Source organism: Mauremys reevesii, linkage group 19 (genome assembly GCF_016161935.1).
Source record: "Mauremys reevesii isolate NIE-2019 linkage group 19, ASM1616193v1, whole genome shotgun sequence".
Lineage (NCBI taxonomy): Eukaryota > Metazoa > Chordata > Testudines > Geoemydidae > Mauremys > Mauremys reevesii.
This window is the reverse complement of record NC_052641.1, coordinates 12383602-12403719: the sequence shown is the minus strand read 5'-3', so window position 1 is coordinate 12403719 and position 20118 is coordinate 12383602. Positions and strand designations below refer to the sequence as shown.

The 20118-nt window shown below is 38.6% G+C and overlaps 1 protein-coding gene across 4 annotated transcripts in view; it reads left to right on the top strand.

Moving 5' to 3' along the window:
* CDK5RAP2 (CDK5 regulatory subunit associated protein 2) overlaps positions 1-20118 on the top strand; it is a 99031-nt gene that overhangs the window by 37514 nt on the left and 41399 nt on the right. For 2 of the 4 annotated variants that reach the window (XM_039506080.1, XM_039506077.1), the window contains exons 15-22: positions 480-577; positions 5539-5669; positions 7193-7308; positions 8700-8828; positions 14237-14329; positions 15096-15143; positions 16288-16478; positions 19245-19704. In XM_039506080.1, coding sequence (XP_039362014.1) covers positions 480-577; positions 5539-5669; positions 7193-7308; positions 8700-8828; positions 14237-14329; positions 15096-15143; positions 16288-16478; positions 19245-19704 — 1266 coding nt within the window. The remainder of the gene's footprint in view (positions 1-479; positions 578-5538; positions 5670-7192; positions 7309-8699; positions 8829-14236; positions 14330-15095; positions 15144-16287; positions 16479-19244; positions 19705-20118) is intronic. The other 2 variants (XM_039506079.1, XM_039506078.1) reach the window with 2 other exon arrangements.

Genomic DNA, 20118 nt, shown 5'->3' with positions numbered 1-20118 from the left:
CCCAGGGGAAATCAAAAAGTCAGTGCTTGTGCTTTGAGCAGTGTTCTGAAGTGGAGCATGAAACCCTCAAAATACCTGCCTGGCAGATCATTCCCTGGTTTGTTAGTGTGTAAACTTTTGGAAATGAGGAGGCTGGGGATGGGAGGGGGGTAGGGAGCTTATTTTGTATACTGTGATAAAAAATGATGAACCACTGCTTAGATATGTGACTGTTTTATGGTAAGTAAGTAAGTAACAGAGCACTATTAGCCTTCTTTAATAACAATGGTTTTTAAGTAGCAGGAATAGCTTTTAAATTCAATTCTGATTCTATTCTGCTACTCCAGCACTAGTTGTTCTTTTGCCTTCTCTTAAAAGCAGAGACTGACATAATTGTCATCTCTAGGAAAAAAAAAATATATATAATATTTTTTTTCTTACGCGTGCACACACACTTAAAATCACTTTCTTGGATTAATATGAATTTATTTTTAACTCAGGAAAAAAAAGAATCTGAATATGAAGAGTTGATTCTTGTTTTAAGAAAAGAGCAGCACATTTATTCTACTCTAGTGAAGACTCTGAAAGACTCAGACAGGTAAATTATGTTTCTTCTTTGCTTGAACGTCATCTGTGCTACAAGTTGGATAAGAAGGTGCAATTCCACTGTTAAATCAGTGGATTTTCATGGGTTTACACTGGGCTGGCATTGGCCCCAAATGTCTCCTTTAAAAAGGGGGATGCGTGGACTGGTTTGTATGGTCCAAAATAGCCCAATCTGATGATTTTCAGGATTTGTTGGAAGGCTCATTTTCTCCCGCCAAACATTTGAAATTTGAAGAATTATAACGGTTGGGACTGCGAATTGCTCAAGGGGCGGGGGGATTTGTGATGTGTTATGTAAAAATCAAAATACAAGTACTGCAACTTATCTCAAGGGCACCTTTTTAATACTTCTATAAAATGAAATAAATAAATCATGAGAGGATGCATTGTTTAGTGGCAAAAGTCTAGGCATGGAAGACATGAGATCTGGGTTCTAACCTTGGCTCTGTGTGACTCTGGGCAAGTCAGTTAGGGTAAAATTAAAAAAAATTATTTACTCACTTAAGGCCAAAGGTATTTAGATGCCTAAAGATGCACTGCTGGGATTTTCAAAAGTGCCTGTGAGTTTAACTCCCATGAAATCAATCACTTAGAGGCTTTTGAAAATTGTATCCACAATCAATTTGGGCACCAAAATGAATGGTTAGATTTTCAAAAGAACCTAGACCATTGAGGGTCCAGGTCTTTTGAAAATCTGACCCAAGCCATCACAGTGTGAGTTGCGGGGTGCTGAGCCCTCTTGAAAATCTGGCCCAATGTGCCTTAGTTTCTCCTTCTTTAAAATACAGTTAATACTTATCTATCTCAATGTGGGGTGTGAAAATTACTTCATTAACTTTACATTTATAGCAAAGGCGGTAAGTAGATTTTTGGGGAAGTTTAAAAAAGAACATGATTGTATTTTTATAGTATGTGTTTTCTTTAAGGTATTTCAAAGTGTGTTACAAAGCATGAGTTAGATAAGATTTTGGCGGTGGAATGAGTGTGTAGCAAAGCATGATAGCCTTTATATATTTCACAGTCGCTCACATACATCTTTAGGCCATGTCTATACCATGTCTTATGTTGACAAAACTTATGTCACTCAGGGCTGGGAAAAACACCCCCCCCCCCCCACAGTGTAGACATGCCCTTAGACAGTAGAATCTGTTTTGTTGAGAGAGGAGTTAGTGGTCAGAAAACAGGGATTATTCCCTACTGTAATGGGATTATTGATTTCTTTTTGAATAGTCAGCTGACCCATGTAGAAGAGAGTTTGGTTTAACATCTCATTTGAAGAACATAAGAATGGCCCTACTGGGTCAGGCCAAGGGTCCATCCAGTCTAGTATCTTGTCTTCTGACAGTGGCCAGTGCCAGGTGCCCCAGAGGGAATGAACAGAACAGGGAATCATCAAGTGATCCATCCCCTGCTGCTCATTCCCAGGTTCTGGCAAACAGAGGCTAGGGACACCATCCCTACCCATCCTGGCTAATAGCCATTGATGGACTTATCCTCCATGAATTTATCTAGTTCTTTTTTGAACTCTGTTATGGTCTTGGCCTTCACAACATCCTCTGGCAAGGAGTTCTACAGGTTGACTCTGCGTTGTGGGAAAAAATACTTCCTTTTATTTGTTTTAAACCTGCTGCCTATTAATTTCATTTGGTGACCCCTAGTTCTTGTGTTATGACTTCTAACACTGAAACTCCCTTTTTTAGTATTAAGACTGCAGGGATTAGGTGTAATATTAGTAACCAGTACTTAGCTTTGATGTGGCACTTTTCATCTAAAGATCTCAAAGCCTCTTACAAAGTTGAGGAAGTGTCACTGGGCTCGATCCTGCACTGTTCAAGACAAAGGGAGTTTTGCTACTGACTTCAATGGGAGCAGGATCATGCCCGTTATATAGATGGGGAAAGTGTAGCACAGAGAGAGGAAGTGACTGGCTCCCGGTCACACAGGGAGGCTGTGGAAGGGCTGGGAGTAATAGCCAGGTCTTCTGACCCCCAGTCCAATGCCGTGTACATCGGATTGTACTGCTTAAATCCTTGAAGCCAGAACCTGAAGGTCCAGCGTGCTACTAGGTAAGCCCTGCAGATAATGTCCACAGCCGTGCTGATTTTAGACAAAGAATATATCCTGATTTATTTGGATTTTAGACAAAGAATATATCCTGGTTTTGGATGACGTTTCCCCTTTTTTTAGGCATTATTTATTCCAAACCACTTTAATGGTTACATTTTGGAAGAGCCCCTTTCTCAGAGCCACAACCACATCTCTTTTGTCTCCCCACAGCAGGGAATTGTTGCTTTTTTCCAGTAAAAGCATTAAGCTCTGAAGAGGAGATGGAAGTGTGCTTACTTAGCTTTTAGACGTGTGTTTTATTTTTGCTGAGCATTTAATAGTATTGAGACCTTTCTCTTAGAATATATTCTTGAGTGAGGGAGAGTTGGTTAAAGCAATCGTTGTGGAAAAACTACTGACAGCAGCATGCTTGTCATTTTGTTGGAAGATGGAATGAAAATCTTTTTATACACAGGTCCTTAATAGCATGAGTTTTGCTGAAACAATTTTATTTACTATGCATTTATATGCAATGCTACTGCACTCATGCAAGTGTAATGTGCCCCAGTGTAATCCCCAGCAAGCTGGACCTAAATTCTGTTGAAATGGCCCTGGATTCTGAGCTACTTTGGTGCAGTAGGTTGGAAATTCTGCAGCAGCTTCATTTATATTAAAATATTGAGATTCTGCATGAATTAAATATGAAAATAAATATATAATCAGTGCGTAACACCTTGTTATTTTAATATTAAATTCAAATTATTTTAAGCTGTTTCATTTTCAGTTTTCAATATACTGCAAGGTTTTTTTAATTGATTGTTCATAGCATATCACTGAAAATGCTGAGGGGTGTTGTGGAGTAAACTGAAGCTTTTCTCGGCTAGATAGGGGACAGCTGGGTCTGTTGACATTCAGGAGGAATGGGAGGCAATTTGGGAGTCTAGGATAAGCACGTTAGGTGGATGTTCCTGCTAAAATACTCTGTAATTAATTTAGTTAATGTTGACACTTAAATTGTCATCTTTAGGTTTTGGAGTTAACACCCCATTGAGATAAATGAGACAATTTATACTTCTCAGAGCTGTTTTTCCAGAGAAAAACAACACTTCAATCTACATTTGGTTCACATTTTCAAGATTATCTTTGTGACTGGTTCCTCCCAGGGTGCCACCTGAACTGGGGTACCACTGAGCCCTCTGTGACCCACTGGCCTGGGCTCTCTCTCACACTGTGCTGCTGTGACACGTTGCAAAGCCCTCCAAGCTTTCACTTTCACCAGCATTCACACAGGTAGGGACACACCCAGTTGAAGTTACATGCAGGTGCTCTAACCACCAGCCTAGGATCCCAGAGCAGTACCATCCTGCCCTGGTCAAATCTGGCCAATATATGGTTTAACACCCAGTCCACCTCTCCCTCAATGTGAAGAGGACCGTGCACACTTGTGGTAACCAAGCTGAGATTTTTCCCCAGACACGGTAGTCAAATGCACACTGGTTTGGATTAAAACATAAAAAAAAATTATTAACTACAAAAGGATAAATTTCAAGTGATTATAAGTGATAGCAAACATGGGGGGAGGGATAGCTCAGTGGTTTGAGCATTGGCCTGCTAAACCCAGGGTTTTGAGTTCAATCCTTGAGGAGGCCACTTAGGGATCTGGGGCAAAAATTGGTCCCTTCCAGTTCTAGGAGATTGGTATATCTCCAATTATTACCTTTTTTATTACCTTATCAATGCAGATTACCTAGGAAATAAAACAAAACCGCAAACTGAGTTTAACATACTAGATAGGTAGGATATGAATTAGCAAATTCTCACCCTGAGTGATATACAGGCTGTCAGATTCTCAAGGCACAAGATGCCTTGGCTTTGCCTGGGACCACCACTTCCCTCAGTTCAGTCTTTGTTCCTTAGGTATTTCCAGATGTGGTGTTTTAGGGCGAGTGAGGTACCATCATGATGTCATTTCCCCCCTTTTATATCTTCTTCTCACTTGCTGGAAAGCTCTTTTGCTGTGACCTGGGTCAAACAGTTTCCATTGTGTAGTGCTATCTCTGAGAGGTTTCTATTGTACACGGTTCCTGGGGTAATCCTTGTGCTTGTGCGCATTTCCTTAACAATCCAATAACATTGTTTGGCCTTTTTACTATTGTACCTGAAAGGCTGCTTTTGGATGTTTTCAACCTCATGTGTGTTCAGTAACACATATCTAGCCAAACTTCATAACTTCACATACGGTGATAGCACATACAATCCAACGAGACATTAATGTCTAGCAGAGCAAGACTTTTAGAATGATACCTCACGAGGTATACTTTGTGCAAAACATATCCTAATTATATAACAGTGGCGAATAAAGGGGTGCAGGGGTGTCACAATCTTTGTAAGCATAAAGGCTAGATACCTCTTTTTTTAAACAAAATCTTAGATTCTGTAGAACAATTCTATGGCAAGGGGTGGATTTTGCCACAATTTCCATGACTGAAGTATGATGGAAAACACAGGGCCATCAATATAGCATATTAGTGATATCTTTTGGATGTACTTTTCATAAGCTAGTGATTTTGATTTTCCTAAAAAAGAATTATTTACAAGTTGGCCTGTAAAATATATCTACCCTGGTCAGGGTGACTTACAAATAATAGTTCTCATAACTACTAGAAAGGTGGCATAGACATAAAGGTTTATTTTCATCTTGCTATGTAGGGACTTGTTTATTTTATGCATCAAGATAAGATAAGTGTATGATGAAAAACAATGATTGCTATTGTGGAATAGAGTCCTTATGGAAGCCTTGATGTATAAAAGATGTTGTGGTCGGTAACACAGCAAAACATTTTAAACGTTTTGAATTGAAACGTAAAAGAAATATTTAAAGCTTTCTGATTTCTTCCTTTTCTTTAGTATAAATAGCTTGCAAACAGAGTTGAACAATATTTTTTTGTTGCGAAAACAACTGGAGGAAGATATTTTAGCTAATCGGAATCTACGGAAGGTGCTGGAGGATCAAATTAAGGACACAAAAAACAGAGAAGGTTTGTCTATGTGTGGTAACATGGTCCAGTCCTTTATCTTTTGCACACAAGGGAACTGCTTTTATTACGCTCAGTTTGTTGCAATTGTGTAGAAAACATTGAAAGTAGATAAAGATGTAAAAAGATCTTTTGTCTGTTTTCTTACACTGATCATCACTGTGGGAATTTGTAACTTAGTGGCTTTCAGCATTCAGGGTATAGGGACAGCTTTTATCTTCTCCTGCAGCCAGTGTTAGTAATTCTGTGGCAATTCTGCTGCAGTGATCATTTCAAGCTGCCTACAATTTCATATCCACAGAATTTACTGTTCTCTGCGTAAGTCAAGGATCCCTGGCTTTGGATAATTTCATGGGCATGGGATCACTTCCTGGTGATGGAATCTAATTCTTTCACCATATTTGATAAACAGCCTCTGTTTAGAGAAATGGATAGATTCTTCCTAACATGACATGCATTTTCAGAAGCAGAAAAAAAAAATAGCCAGTTCTATTGGAATTTCCTTGAAGCATGATAGATCAGTGGTTCTCAAAGCCGGTCCGCCGCTTGTTCAGGGAAAGCCCCTGGCGGGCCGGGCCGGTTTGTTTATCTGCCGTGTCTACAGGTTTGCCCCATCGCAGCTCCCACTGGCCGCGGTTCATTGCTCCAGGCCAATGGGGGCTGCCGGAAGGGTGGCCAGCACGTCCCTTGGCCCACGCTGCTTCCCGCAGTCCCCATTGGCCTGGAGCGGCGAACCACAGCCAGTGGGAGCAGACGCAGCAGGTAAACAAACCAGCCCAGCCCACCAGGGGCTTTTCCTGAACAAGCGGCGGACCGGCTTTGAGAACCACTGTGATAGAGCTTTTTAATACAGTAGATCCTCAGAGAGATGAACACCAGAGTTACGAACTGACCCATCAACCACAGGAATAGAACTTAGATGTCTCTTTCCTACTCTAACCAACGGATTACATCCTCCATAAATAAATAGTTTTACTGTGTACTGTGAGCTGTATTGGATATGAACAGGTGTTTCATTGTTTGCATAAATACAAATCACTTAACACAGTTATGTAGGAAAGGAATAAGCAGCTATCTTCTATTCAGTCTGTTGAGCCAATGGAACAATAAAATTCACTAGCTTTACTTAAGCTGGCTTTTACCATTGGGACTTACAGTTCATTTTCACTAAATTCTGGCTAAAACAGAGTAACTATTCATGCCGTGCTTTTCCTCACTGAAAATTATTTCTAAATGTAATGCTAAATATGCAAATTATAATTCAGAATTAGATTCACAGTGCATGCTGATAACCATGGAAAATACAGCATGTCTAGATGTCAGAGGCACAAAAGAATGTAAGGGGAAAGTTCTTTCAATTAAACAGAAAGCTTAGTGTGAGGGATGAAACATTTAACTCTCTAGTTCCTACAGTTTTAGTAGTATGCACTTATTTTAAAATGTCCTTATTTTGCATTTTTGTGTTGTATTCTCATATAAAGGAGTAATGTATCTGAAATGATACCCACTCTTGGTTATTTTGACAGATGAAACCCTTTCTTTTTGTGGAGATCAAACATCATATATGAGTATTTGCCTAGGAGAGCACGATCATTTAAACCTACAGGTAGACCATCTGTCTCTTGAAGAACTTAAAAAAAAGGTATAGATCTGTTTTATTATTTACTGTTTCTAATGGCTTAACTCTTCTACATTTATAGTTTTTTCTGTCTCTCTCTCACACAAAACTATTTTGATCATTTAGGTACAGTTGGGCTGTTCTGAAAGTATTTAAAATTTCTCATCTGTGACAAGAGGTCAGACTAGATGATTTGGTGGTGCCTTCTGGCCTTAAACTGTCTGATTCTATATAAACCCCAAATCAATTCTTTTATCTGTAAGCCTCCCAGGAGCAGAACATTTCACAAATTCCTTCTTAATAATAATAAAAGATGTTGGTGACGATTGTTATGATTTGCACTTCTATTGCACATTCCATCCAAGGATCTCAAAGTGCTTTGACAAATTTGATGTATTAAGACTCACAATATCACTGTGAGGTAAACTACAAGTATTACCTGCATTCTGTAGAAGGAGAAACTGAGACACACAGAGATTAAGTGACTTGCCCAAGGTGACACATCAAGGCTGTGACAGGGTACAGAACCCAGATCTTCCTCTCTCCTCATCCTGTGCTTTAACCACTAAATCATGCACGGGTTCATCCTAAAGAATGCTTTTCAGTATCAAAATCCTTTGCAAATATATATTGATGAAACCTCACATCAATCATGGCCAATGAAAAGATAGGTGAGTATTAATAGATCTACCTTTAAGATTGGTTAATTGAAACACAGAAAGATTAAGTGATTTGTCCAAGATCATACAGAGAGTCAGTGGCAGAATCTAGATTGACTCTCAGTCCTATGCTCAGACCACTAGACCATACCTCCTGTGTCTCTGAAGTATATATTTGGCTCTAAATCTGGGCACACTTATTAACAAAAGACATTGACACGCTAGGTGATTATAGGTTGTTAATGTCTGCTAAAGTGTTTTGGGATCTGATTTTCCACTCTGGTTTGCTACTTTTACATAAGTGGAACTCTATGAAGTTATATTGGCATAGAAATGGTAATCGATTGGAGACTCAGTCTTCTTATTTTTAAATGCTTCTCAGTGAATGCTGCTACTCTGTTCCGCAGCTTTCACATGCGTCAAAATAACTTTTTCCCCAGTCAACCTGCAGGCATGATAGAACCTGAACTTTTTTCTTGCTAGTGAATTTTGAAACCTGAACTTCACGATTGAAGTCTTCCAAATTAGCATTCTTTGAACACTGCTTCTAATATCTTTGTATAATGTTACCGGTTCAAATGCATACAATCCCTTGGGCAGTGATGGAAGCATTAAGCTTTACTGGAAGTAACTAATGTTATAATTCTGAAGTTTCACATATTGTATAGTGTTATTTAAAGAAATTTAAATCTCTCTGGTTCTTTGTGTATTAGGAAGAGCTTTATAGTTTCTGATTGTTTCCCTGTGTGTATTTAGGTTGCTGAACTCATCTTGATGGTTAAGGACCTGCATTCAGTTAACCAAGAGCTAAAGAAAAAACAACTTGGACTCTCCAGATCGGAGACTCAGGGGAAAGAAACACTGAAAATATTAAACCAGAATGAGGTAGGATCTCTATATTAAAATATTGTGCTTAATTCTCAGTTGCACTGCACCTTGTACGGTCACTTATATCAAAGCAAAGCGGGTGTAAAACACTGCTAGATCAGACTGCTAATATTTTATACTCCAGTTTAAAATGATGTAAATAACTGTACAAGATGCAGGGCAACTGAGTATCAGGCCCAAAGTACTTTTAGTGTTCAGCAATATTTTCAATTGATTTTTAAGAAAACATATATTTTAAAATATTAATTGGCTCTATGATCTTTTAATTTTACAAATTTGCAGGTAAGAGTTGTTGATCGTATTTTTCGAAGAAACTTGCAACCTCCATAACATTTAGGTATCCCTCAATGGCTGCTTTATGCATTCCTCAGCTATCTGAGAACTGTTCTCACTTCAATGTGCAGTCCTAAGGGTGTAGACCATATCTGCTCCATTTCCGAGGCCACGTAGGTCCCTCTGGCAACAAAATTGGGGTGGTTTCACTATGCATAGAGGAGAGGCACCTGTGTTTTAGGGATCGGTGCAACACAGAACAGTGTACAAAGAAGGGGGCAGAGTTGTAGAAGATTGGGCTGATAGACATCCAGGGGAAGGAGCATTGGGTCCTCTGTTCTTTTGCCTGTGGCTGGGGTTTATTAGGAGTAGAACTGGGGAAATTAAAAAAAAAAAAATCAAAAATCCGGCAAATAGTAAATTTTCCAAAAAAACACATTTCTTAAGGTACCAAAACTATTTGTGAATTAGGGTCAAATTTAGCAAATCGTTTCTGCTGAACCCCCCCCCCCCCCGCCCCGAAAACAAATGTTTTGGAAATGCTGAAGTGGTTCATTTTGGTGTTTTGTTTCAAATTGACATTTTTGAAACAATGGCATTTGAACCTGACGTTTTCTAAATGAAATGTCATTTCAACCCAAACAAAAATGTTCTGTTTTTTGTTTCAGTTAGTAAAGAAAATACAAAATCTAGTTTCCATTCGAAACTAGATTTCATTTTTTTGATTCAGCCATCAAACTGAAAGTACCCACCGCATAGCAGCTTCAGAGTCTGATGGAAAAGATTCTGGATATTGGGTCCCTATATCTGCCCTGTTATACAAGAAGATAAGGGAAATAGTGTACATGTCCAGTTCACTTTCATGGCTTGTCATAGATTATTCTTGCTTTAAATGCTATTGCTAATACCTTTCCTTTGCTTCTTTAATTTCACCTTCCCTGTGCACTACGTACTGAATAATAATGAGATCAAGAGCAAAAGGAACAATGAGTGTGACCAGCATGTTCGATCTTGAATGTCTAAATCTCTTTAAACCCAAAGAACAGAAAATGCAGTGTTTAAATAATACATTCCAGTTGTGTTTAAGTATTGAACTCATTTGCGGGCTGTGGGGCATGTATTGCCTAGGTGCTGCACAGATCCCTGGGCAGCAGAGGATGAGTTTATAATATATGCTGCAGTTGAATTGTAAAGACAATTATCAAAATTCAGACTAAATTTCCTTGCTTTTTGTCATTTAAGTCAGGCCTCTCAGGTTACTCTTAATTTAAATGTATTTTTAATTATAAATTAAAGATACTGCTTTAGGTACTCTTGGGATAACATCCATTTAAAAAAAAACAAACAGTTAACTTGCAGATTTATAGAATAACTAGGTTAGCACTGAAAGTCTAGTGGGTAAAATATACATTTTAAAAATGGGGGTTAGTGTATATATATATATTTCCCGTAATTTGTTTAGCAGTCCTGTAGAGGGCACTGCCCCCTCACTGATTCTACATTTGATGCCAGTGGCAGCGCTGGTATGTGCTAAGAATATCAGAGCCAAGAATATTGTGCCCTCCTGTGCTTGTCTTGGTGCAATTGGAACATGAAAGGCCATTCACTAAAGAATTATATACGTGGACCTAGCTTTAGAATAAATAAAAGAGAAATTTGTAAAATAACCTGTGTATAAAATGGTGGTAAAGGCAAAGAGGCAAGTAAAAAATGCTATTCAAGTCAGTGCCAGAGTGACTAAGGTACTATTGAACTCCAAAGTTAAAGGCTCAGCAATCCAGTGTGTTTCATTTTAAAGGTTTATATGGGCCATATAATCAGTCCTGTCAGTAAAAGACCTGCTTCATGATTTTGGGCTATGGGCCATGATTGGTGAATTTGTACAAACTGAAAATAAATGAGAAAATACTGGATTCTGCCAGTCTTGGTGCTGCACTGGTATCTGTTAGCATGCACTGCTAAGAAGACACTAGTGTCTGTCCTCCATATGAAATTTGGCAGGTTATAACAAGGTATAGCCCTCTTGGGTGCTTCTTAAAATGTACAGACCTTTCTTTTCTTTAACAAAACTGGAATTCAGACCAGATAAATCTGCACCTTCGATCCTCTGCAAGGCATCTTTCAAAAGACTGTCAGCTCCGAGTAGTCTGTTTCTTGGCTCCAAAGTGGTGGTGGTGTAAAGATAAACGGGCTGTTTTTGCACTGTCCACTGAGCATCTGCTTTCTGTGAGAGAAGCAGCTTCACTGATTCCAGCCTTCAGGGCTCCAGGGATCTTTGCAATCCAAGCATATCAGTGGTTCATTTAGGAAAAAACGTTCTCAAGGTTTTCAGTCTCTAAGGAAATATTTTAAATAGGCAGTTTATTCTCAATAGATTTCCTCCTGGTGTTAAGCCACTTATTTTCTTTTAATATTTTGTTGAACATTAGATTGTATTCCTTGGAGCACCGAAAGTTTCTTTTCAATCTCTGAGACTTTAGCAGCAAAAGACTCAAATTGCAGCCAGTTGCTGTAATGCTATACTACAGTCTGTTTAGTGTAAATGTTAATAGTTTCATTGTTAGCAGCATAACTTATGGATTCATATATTGGCCTGGAAAGGGGATAAACCCCAGAAAATGATGCTGATTAATAAAAGACTGTTGTTCTGTGCTGGAAGCTGTATAAATCAGGTAAGTATGAGCGCAAATGAATCTAACTAGCTTTAAAAATAAAGCTTGGCCTCCAGCCTCATTTTGAAAATCGGACCCTGGTTATACATTTTTTGATGCTTTAATTAGCTAATATTTTCCAATTTTTTAGTTGTAAATAATCTGTGAGTAAGCTTAGTGTCTATTGAAGTCAGTGGCTACAGTCAGACAAATTACAAGCTTTTCCAAAGCACAACTTTGCCTGTACATCACAGTCCTGATATGTAGCATCCCTGCTACTCCAGTTCTGAGACTGCTGAAAATGAGGATTTGGATGAAAATACCAAATTAATTCAAACCTGAGACCCAAACCAGGATTTGAATATAGGGCTCTAGAGATAAAAGGAAAACTACTAATACACTGCACCATCCAGCTCCCACTATTATTTTGTTTTTTAAATTAATACTTAAAATTCACACGTAAACAAAAGTAGCGTGGTTTACTTTGCTGGGAGGTAGAAGGCAAAAGTGCTTTTCTCATTCACTGCTAGTACATATATACATGGTAAACAAGTCACAGTAAGAAACCCACTTATACGCTTCCCACTGCTCATAGAGAAAAAGATATGCACATATCCCCTGTACACCTGCAGAATTCTCTTAATCTCAGACTGGATCCATATGCCTTGAGCCTTGTCTCTTCAGTGTGACACATCGGGGAAGCAGGTTTATCTCTTCACGTCATAACTATTAGCACTGCCCTGTGCATGCATTGAGGCTATAAATTCAACATGCACTACTTTTAGTCATCAGCTCCTTTCCTCCCAGTGCATCTCTAAAATGCCGTGTGCCCAAGGGCTCAATGAACAACTGCTCCCCTGGCTATGCTTAAGAATCTGCCTTTTTGTCTTTATTGAATTTAGGGTAATTTTTCTTTAGTCTAGGTCAGAAAGGAACTGACTGTTAGATGCACTAGTGTGATATTACTGCCTTTAAGGCATGTACATTATAGCATTGCTCCAAGACTAAAATCCTTGTCTAATAGAGCTATGAATCCACTCTCCCAATACCATGTATCGTCTGTAGATTAGATAGACAATATTACCTTCAGAAAATGCTACTTACAGGTAATAGATTCTCCTGTGTCTCATTTCCATTTCTTAATGAGCTTCCAGCACCAAAGTTCCTTTACAAAAATCTCTTAATCAAATTACTGAGAGGTGTTGCTGTAAAATAAAACTCTATCGATACCACAGTATGGGCTGAAATGCCCTAAACATTCAGTGTGTATGTTGCAAAAGCAGCATTACTGAGTACTTATAATCTGCTCAGTGTTCTCTCTCTCTTCCCTGGCCCTGAAAACCATTCTAATCAGGAACATAAATAAACTATATGAGGGTTTGTGCATTGAAACCATTGTTGAACTTAGATGTATATGAACAAAAACATGGGCCAAACCTCTCCTGGAGGTCTACTCTGAGGCACTGTTCAAAGAATAGAGGAATGACTTCACTGCAGCCTAGTTTCAGGGGAGCCAAGTTTTCGGTGGAAAACTCCTTCCCTGCTTTCCAGTTGCTGTGTGAGGGTTTCTTGCAGGGACTTGCCAGAATATTGCCCCTTGATGTAATCAGATTAATCATTTGAAATTAGTATTGTTGTCATTGGAACCTTTTTAGATGCCTCTAGACAAAAGTTTAAATTCTGACGTCTGTTGCTGGAGGCAAACTGGTGAGGGGAGCTGAGCTGTGGGAGGGGAGCATTCAGCCTGCATGCCTCAGTCACTCCTGCTGTTGAATTCTAACAGGCACAATGCAAGGGGTTCCTGGCCTTGCTCCCAGGCTGGCTGGCCAGCCTGTTTGGAGATTTGGAGTGCTACTGGATAACACTAGACAGCGGGTTTCCTCCTGTCTCTCTACTCATGGAGTGTCAGTAGCAGCATTCTGACTGGGTCCTGGGGAGGTAGGAAATGGGGAAAGAAAACATTCTTGGCATCCTCCTCCTTCCCCAAGGTACATCAGAGAAGGACAAAGCAGTATTTAGCCTACAGTGTAATAGTAAATCTTTTTATTGTTATGCCAGACAGGGTCTGCCCTGCTTAGCAAGAGGTTTTTTTCATGAATGCAGAAAAAGATCATAAAATAGTAGGAAATAAAAATAATCATTAAATGGAAAAATACGACAGGCACAATGGAAATCTGGCTTGGGGAGAGGGAAAGGTGTTTGCCGAAAGGGGCTAAATTAGCATTTTTGTACAGTTCAGAAGGATGTGCAACAGTGAGGGAATGTAAAAATTCAGATTTCAGTGTACTATGTATGAATTATTTCTGTTTTTTGTATTAACTCCCTTTTGATCTTACTGGATAAATCTAATCTAATGTTTGTTACTTTGTATTACAGGCATTTTTTATTTTTCTTTTAAGACATGTCACTGACTTATTTATGCATGTTTCATACCACATTATTTTTGTGCTACATTTTCACATCGTTCCATACTTTGTATAGTTTCTTGAAAGAACAGAGGAAACCATGACGCAAGCTGGAGATTTTGACAATAAGAATGCAGAGAGCTGTCAACGTTCTGAGAGGACCAGCGAGGTAGGATTGTGTCAATATCATTGTATAATATTTTTACCAGAGAGTTACACGTTCTGGGTGCACAATTACAGCTATTTAACTTGATATATTACAGCTGGGTTTCTTTTTGCTGTATGTTTAGAGTATACAAGTCTAGCCTCTGCAATTCCCTGTAAGCAGGTAGAGTCCCCTCCATGCTCTGAAAAGAGGATACTCTCACAGGATATAATGCAAACACCTTTTCCTGTTTGATTTTTTTTTTCTTAGCTTAAATAACTATAAATCATAAACATCAGCCTAAGTTTTTTCCCCAAGTTTGTCTGTTCCTAGGTTTTTCCCTGCAGGATCTCCTCTGTCCCAGTCCCTAGTTCCCTTTGATCCAGAGAGATACTCAGCCTCTCTTAAAGGGACTGATCCCAAGCCCCTTAAAGTATGTGGGAGTCTTTTGATTGTCTTTAGTGGCCTGTGTAATCAGGCCCGGAGCTTGTCTGGAGTTAATAAGATCCACCTGCTATTATGACAGAGCAAAAATTACTGTGCATCTTTGTATAGATTTCAAACACCTGATGTTAGGGTGACTCAACAGAAAACCTCCATTCCTGTGCCGGGTCCTAGAATCTGCCATCCTTTTTTACTGGTATTCAAAAGAGATATAGTATATTGTGAAAAACACATAACTAAGATAAATACTGTGTTTTCTGTTCAGTTCAAAATGGTAATATTTAAAAAAAATGACAATGTGAAGTGCCTCAAAATTTATAATTTTTACATATCCCTACTTATCTAGGCATGTCCTCAGTTGCCGTTGGATCATCCTCTTGATCTGGATATGCAGGTAAATGATACAATATAAATAGCCTCTCATTGTGTGTGGAGAAGCTTGTAGTAAGTATGTACTTAAATCTCTCATTGCTAATGGCTCTAAAGTCAACAGGGTTCATCATGAATGGGCCCAATCTAAATCGTATTGAAATAAATGGAAAGACTCCCATTGATGTAAATGAGAGTTGCATCATGCCCCCTGTGTGCATCCTGAGTGTGGATCTGTGGAGGTTACTAATTCAGAGAAAAATAGCTCTGCTTCATGAAATAGTCTTTGCAGATCTTAAATGTGCCATGCTTTGTAAGCTGTGGAACCATTTAAAACACTTTAGTTTTTTTGAGTGTGCATTAAGATGTTCCAAACCACAGTTATGAAATGGCCTTTCATAACTGTCATCCTCTGAGTAGTTACAGAACCAGCTCTGATCCCTAGTCATTCCCTTTTTGCTGAGTTCTTTAACCAGATTGCTTCTGCAGATTCGCACTGGCCCTCTGTATTTCTCACTTCTTCACAATCTTATACTTAGATTTCATCAAGGTGGAGCGGTATTGAAGGAACTTGATTGGAGAAGTCTTTTACTACTGCAGTTTGGAATGTTTGGATTGCTGACTGATGTACCCTCTAATGGTTTCTACTGCTTTTGGTAGTTCTGTGGCTTCTGAGATAGGTTGTACAGCTGATTCATGCTATGGCCATATGTATGGAGAATTTTAGAGTCAACTAACCCAATTTTACACACACAAGGATGGTCATTCTAAACACTTCAGACCACATTGTGCCCTTGGACATTCATACTAACAGGGCCTGCACACGGGCATCAGAGGGCAGAATTTTATATTTAAAGACACGTGATTCAAATGTGAACTAATAATGGAATGAATTACAACATGGGGGCTACATACCAACAGCTTCATTAGCCAGGAGAGCATTCATAGATAAACACCATCAGGGAAATCTTCTTACTGCCAAACAACTGATCTCTACGAATTAACCGTATCAAATTGATGTTCATTAGTTCCTGTATTAATAAACAGTAAGTTGAATGTCTGTGACTGCTTTATAATGTAGATTAAGACCATCAAAGATTGCAGCCCTGAACATAATAGAACTGCATACCTGCCTAATAAGAAAACATTTGCAATTTTCTTCCCAACAGATAGCTCCTTCAGACTATTCAGATGGCGTCTGCAAAGATAGACATTATAGGAATCCAAATAAGCCTCGGTTTGAACATGATATAGCTGGCAAACACTTTGGCAGAATAGAGATGGGTGAACATGAAGCAGAAGAGATGAGCCTGCTCACATCTCTTTTAAATGAAAATGGAACATCTGTACTTGAATCTAGGTAAGCCTGAGGGATAGACACTACTTTTGACAGTATTTCTATTTGAGGAGAGAATAAAGTAATTTTGCTAAAGTGAATTTAGATAATGTCACTGTCTAATTTACCTGAGAGATTGGCAAGGCTCCTTCAGAGCCATTTCAGTCTATCATACAATTAAGTAATTACGAAACATACTATCAGTGGGAAGACATCCTTATGAAAAATCCATTACAAGAAAAGTTTTTCTAAAGATATTGCTTCATAGAGCCTTACTGTGGGAACTGATCTTTTTCAGGATGTGGGACTGGTAGTATTAAAGGGCTAAAATAATAATAATAATACGTTGTGCTTTTTTTTTTTTTTTTTTTTTAAATCCAAGTATCTCAAAGCACTCTACACACAGTGAATTAAATGGGGGAAAAAACCCCCAAACACTGCACTGGTGTACGGAAGTTGTGTGTGTGAAACCGGGGAGAAGTGACTTGCCCAGGATTATTCAAAAATGGTAGAGCAGCCTATATAACCCCGTAGTTCTGATTCTCCGTCCCCTGCTTTTAAATATGCCACTAGTCAACGTTGTATCCTTCAATAGGAATTTCTTCAGCCCCTGTGGCCTTAGGTTGGAAGCTGAGGCTAGAGTATGGTGGGAAATAAAATAATGCCTTTAACCGCAAGTACCTTTCACCGTAGCTGACTGATTGGTGAGCTTGTTTTGCTTGCGTGTGAGAATACTTGTTTTTACTGACATCACTGAAAAGGAAGTTTACAGCTCTGACTGTTTTACAGCAGCATCTTTCCTTTAGCTTTTTCAACAACACATTAAATCTCCTTTTAAAAAAAAATTAAAAAAAAAACACCATCAAAAGCGTGAGTTTTCAAAAAGGGTATTTTAAATTGATTTTTTGGGGAAATATATGTAATTTAATGTTAAATAAGAGCAGATGGCCCTCCAGTGGTTCTCTGGCTGCATTCACTCTCAGAGCGGAGGCGAACTTCGAGTCATTCAGTCTGCCCTTGTGCAGTTCATTTCAAATAGAGACCCTCAAGTGAGTTGCAGCTTTGAATTCATTCCACAGTATAGAACTCTCCATGCTATCCTTTTACTGTAGTTGGTCACACAGGAAAATCTACAGCCAAAAGACTGCTGGAAATAATTACCTGTTCCTCAGCATGCACCCCCAAAAGAGCAGTAAAGATATAATGTTAATAATAATTTTCACTTCATCTAAAGATTTCAAAGCACTTTACCAATACAACTGATTGATAAAGGTTCACAGCATCCTTGTGAAGTAGGTAAGGATTATCCCCACTTTACAGATGGAGAAACTGTGGCACAAAGAGGTGAAAATGACTCATTCACAGTGAGTAGCTGAGTTGGAACTAAGGCCGTGTCTGCACTAGGAACACGTTGTGGGACAAAGCACTCCTACTGCTGCTGGAACTATACTGGCAAAGCTGTGCTTTGTACAGGTATAGAAAAAATCAGCCCCCACGAGTGAAACACGCTATACAACAATGACCTATTTCAGAGGTCATCAACATCATTCCTTTAGCAAACCAGGAAAGTGATGTGATGTGAACTACCTTCCTCATGCAATGTTCTCAGTGGTCCCACCTCCCAGGAGCTTAAAGCCCAAACTCTGATCTATCATGTGGCAAGGCATTAAACTGCCTATAGGCAGCTACACAAGCCCAACATGTGTCTTCTGCATTTGAAATCAGTTCTACAGTTGGGTCTACTCAACCAGTCCTATGTTTCTACATTACTATTCAAGCCAGCCAAGAAATGTAAATGATTTTAGTCATCAAGAAAATACTGAGTGGCAGATGAGACAATATTACTGTCTTAAAAGATGAATATATAATGTTGTTTTATTTCTTAACCTTACTTAAAAGTCTGGTAATGAGCAATTCTTTCACAATCATCTTTAGCACTCTTGTGTATAATCTTTTCTGTGTCCTAGTATAAATTACCAGATTGACTATGATGAGTCTGTGCTGTTGGGTAACTTAATTCTCATTAATGATATTAGATGCCAGAAAAAAAGACATAAAAAGCATAGTTAGCATCCTCCATTTCAAATGCCAGCTGTATAAATGCAGTTGTTTTTAAATGCCTGTTTATATGTTTAGCGGCACAAACGGTTCTTGATTGGACACATTAAATCAGCTGTAGAATTTGAGGGTTGTTTATAATCTAATGTCCCTCGTTTAGCTTCTCTTTCATCTTAAAATATAGCTTTCCAAACTGTGGCCCCTGGTCCACTGGTTATCTGTGGAACACTTGCTGATGGTCTGTGGAGAGCAAGGCTGTCACATTCTGCTGGCTGCTCCTGCTTTTTTCCAGCTTCTGCATTTTACGAAAAGACAGCTGATTATATATGAAGGCCCAGATTTTTCAAAAGAACTCAGCACTCAGCAGCTCCCTTGTTTCCAATAGGCACTTCATTAAGATGCCTATAACGGAGGGTAAGATCTTGAAAATCTGGCCCTACATACCCTCCTGATTTTATTTTATGTAAGCAGTTGCTGTGGTTTCCACAGGTTTGTTATATGATCACAAATGGGAGGAGGGGATGCGATCTACATGATCACAAATGGGAGAGGGAAGTATCCACAAGACAATCTCTCTATGAAAAAGTTTGAGAAGCTTTGCCCTAAATCTACCGGAATCTCATAGGAGTCTACAGTATATCATGGCTGTTCAAAAGTGTTCCTTAGGAGGTGTTCTTGTTTTCTTAAACCAAAAAAGCAAAACATGTATTTTTTTTTCCTCCCTGGATAAAGCAGACAAGAACAAATGAAAATCGTAATTGCACTGTTAGATCATCTGAGCACAACTGAGCAAGACCGTTCAAGTGAAGATATAGAGAATAAGGATGAAAAAGATCTTAGGCAAATGATTATTCAACTAAGAGCTGAACTGAGACATTTCAAGCAGGTCAATAAAATCTTAAAGCAGCAAGTAGAATTGAAATCAACTTCTGATGGAAAAGAGAGGCTTTATCCCGATACAGCTCCACAGGTTAATAAGGATATTGAATTGTTAAAAGTGGAATTGAAAGATACAGCTACACAAACAATGACTATAGAGGGTAATGTCATGAGACTCAAACATGAAGGCAAAAGAGGAGCCTCAGAAGAAAAAACAAAATATTCACGATTAAATGCAGAACTTCAACAAGAAAATGCATATAAGAAGGGTGAGCAGCATGAGAGACTTTCTGTTACAAGTAGAACAAATAAAGTAAGTTTATTTGAGATTCCCTTTTTAACAGTTCAGGGCAGACGTAGAGATGAGAAATGAAATACACTTTTCTCAAGTTAATCTTGTTTTTCATGTAATTTAAAAAATAAGTAAAAGGGATTTGTGCCGAATATATTTAAGATAATTGTACTTACAGTACAGTGCCTTTCATCCTATGCTTCAGTGTGCTTTAGAGATATTAATTAATTAAGCCTCAAATCTCCCAGGACTTGATACCAGTAAATATTGTATCAATTTTACAGGTGAATAAATTATGGCATATAGGTCTTGATTTTCTACTGCCTTTTTATTTGGCATAGTTGTTCATGAGAATGTAAAGTGTTTGTGAAAGTATACCATTCTGACTTGGTACTGTTTTAAGTCTAAGCAGAGAATTAGGCCTGGAGAATTGAA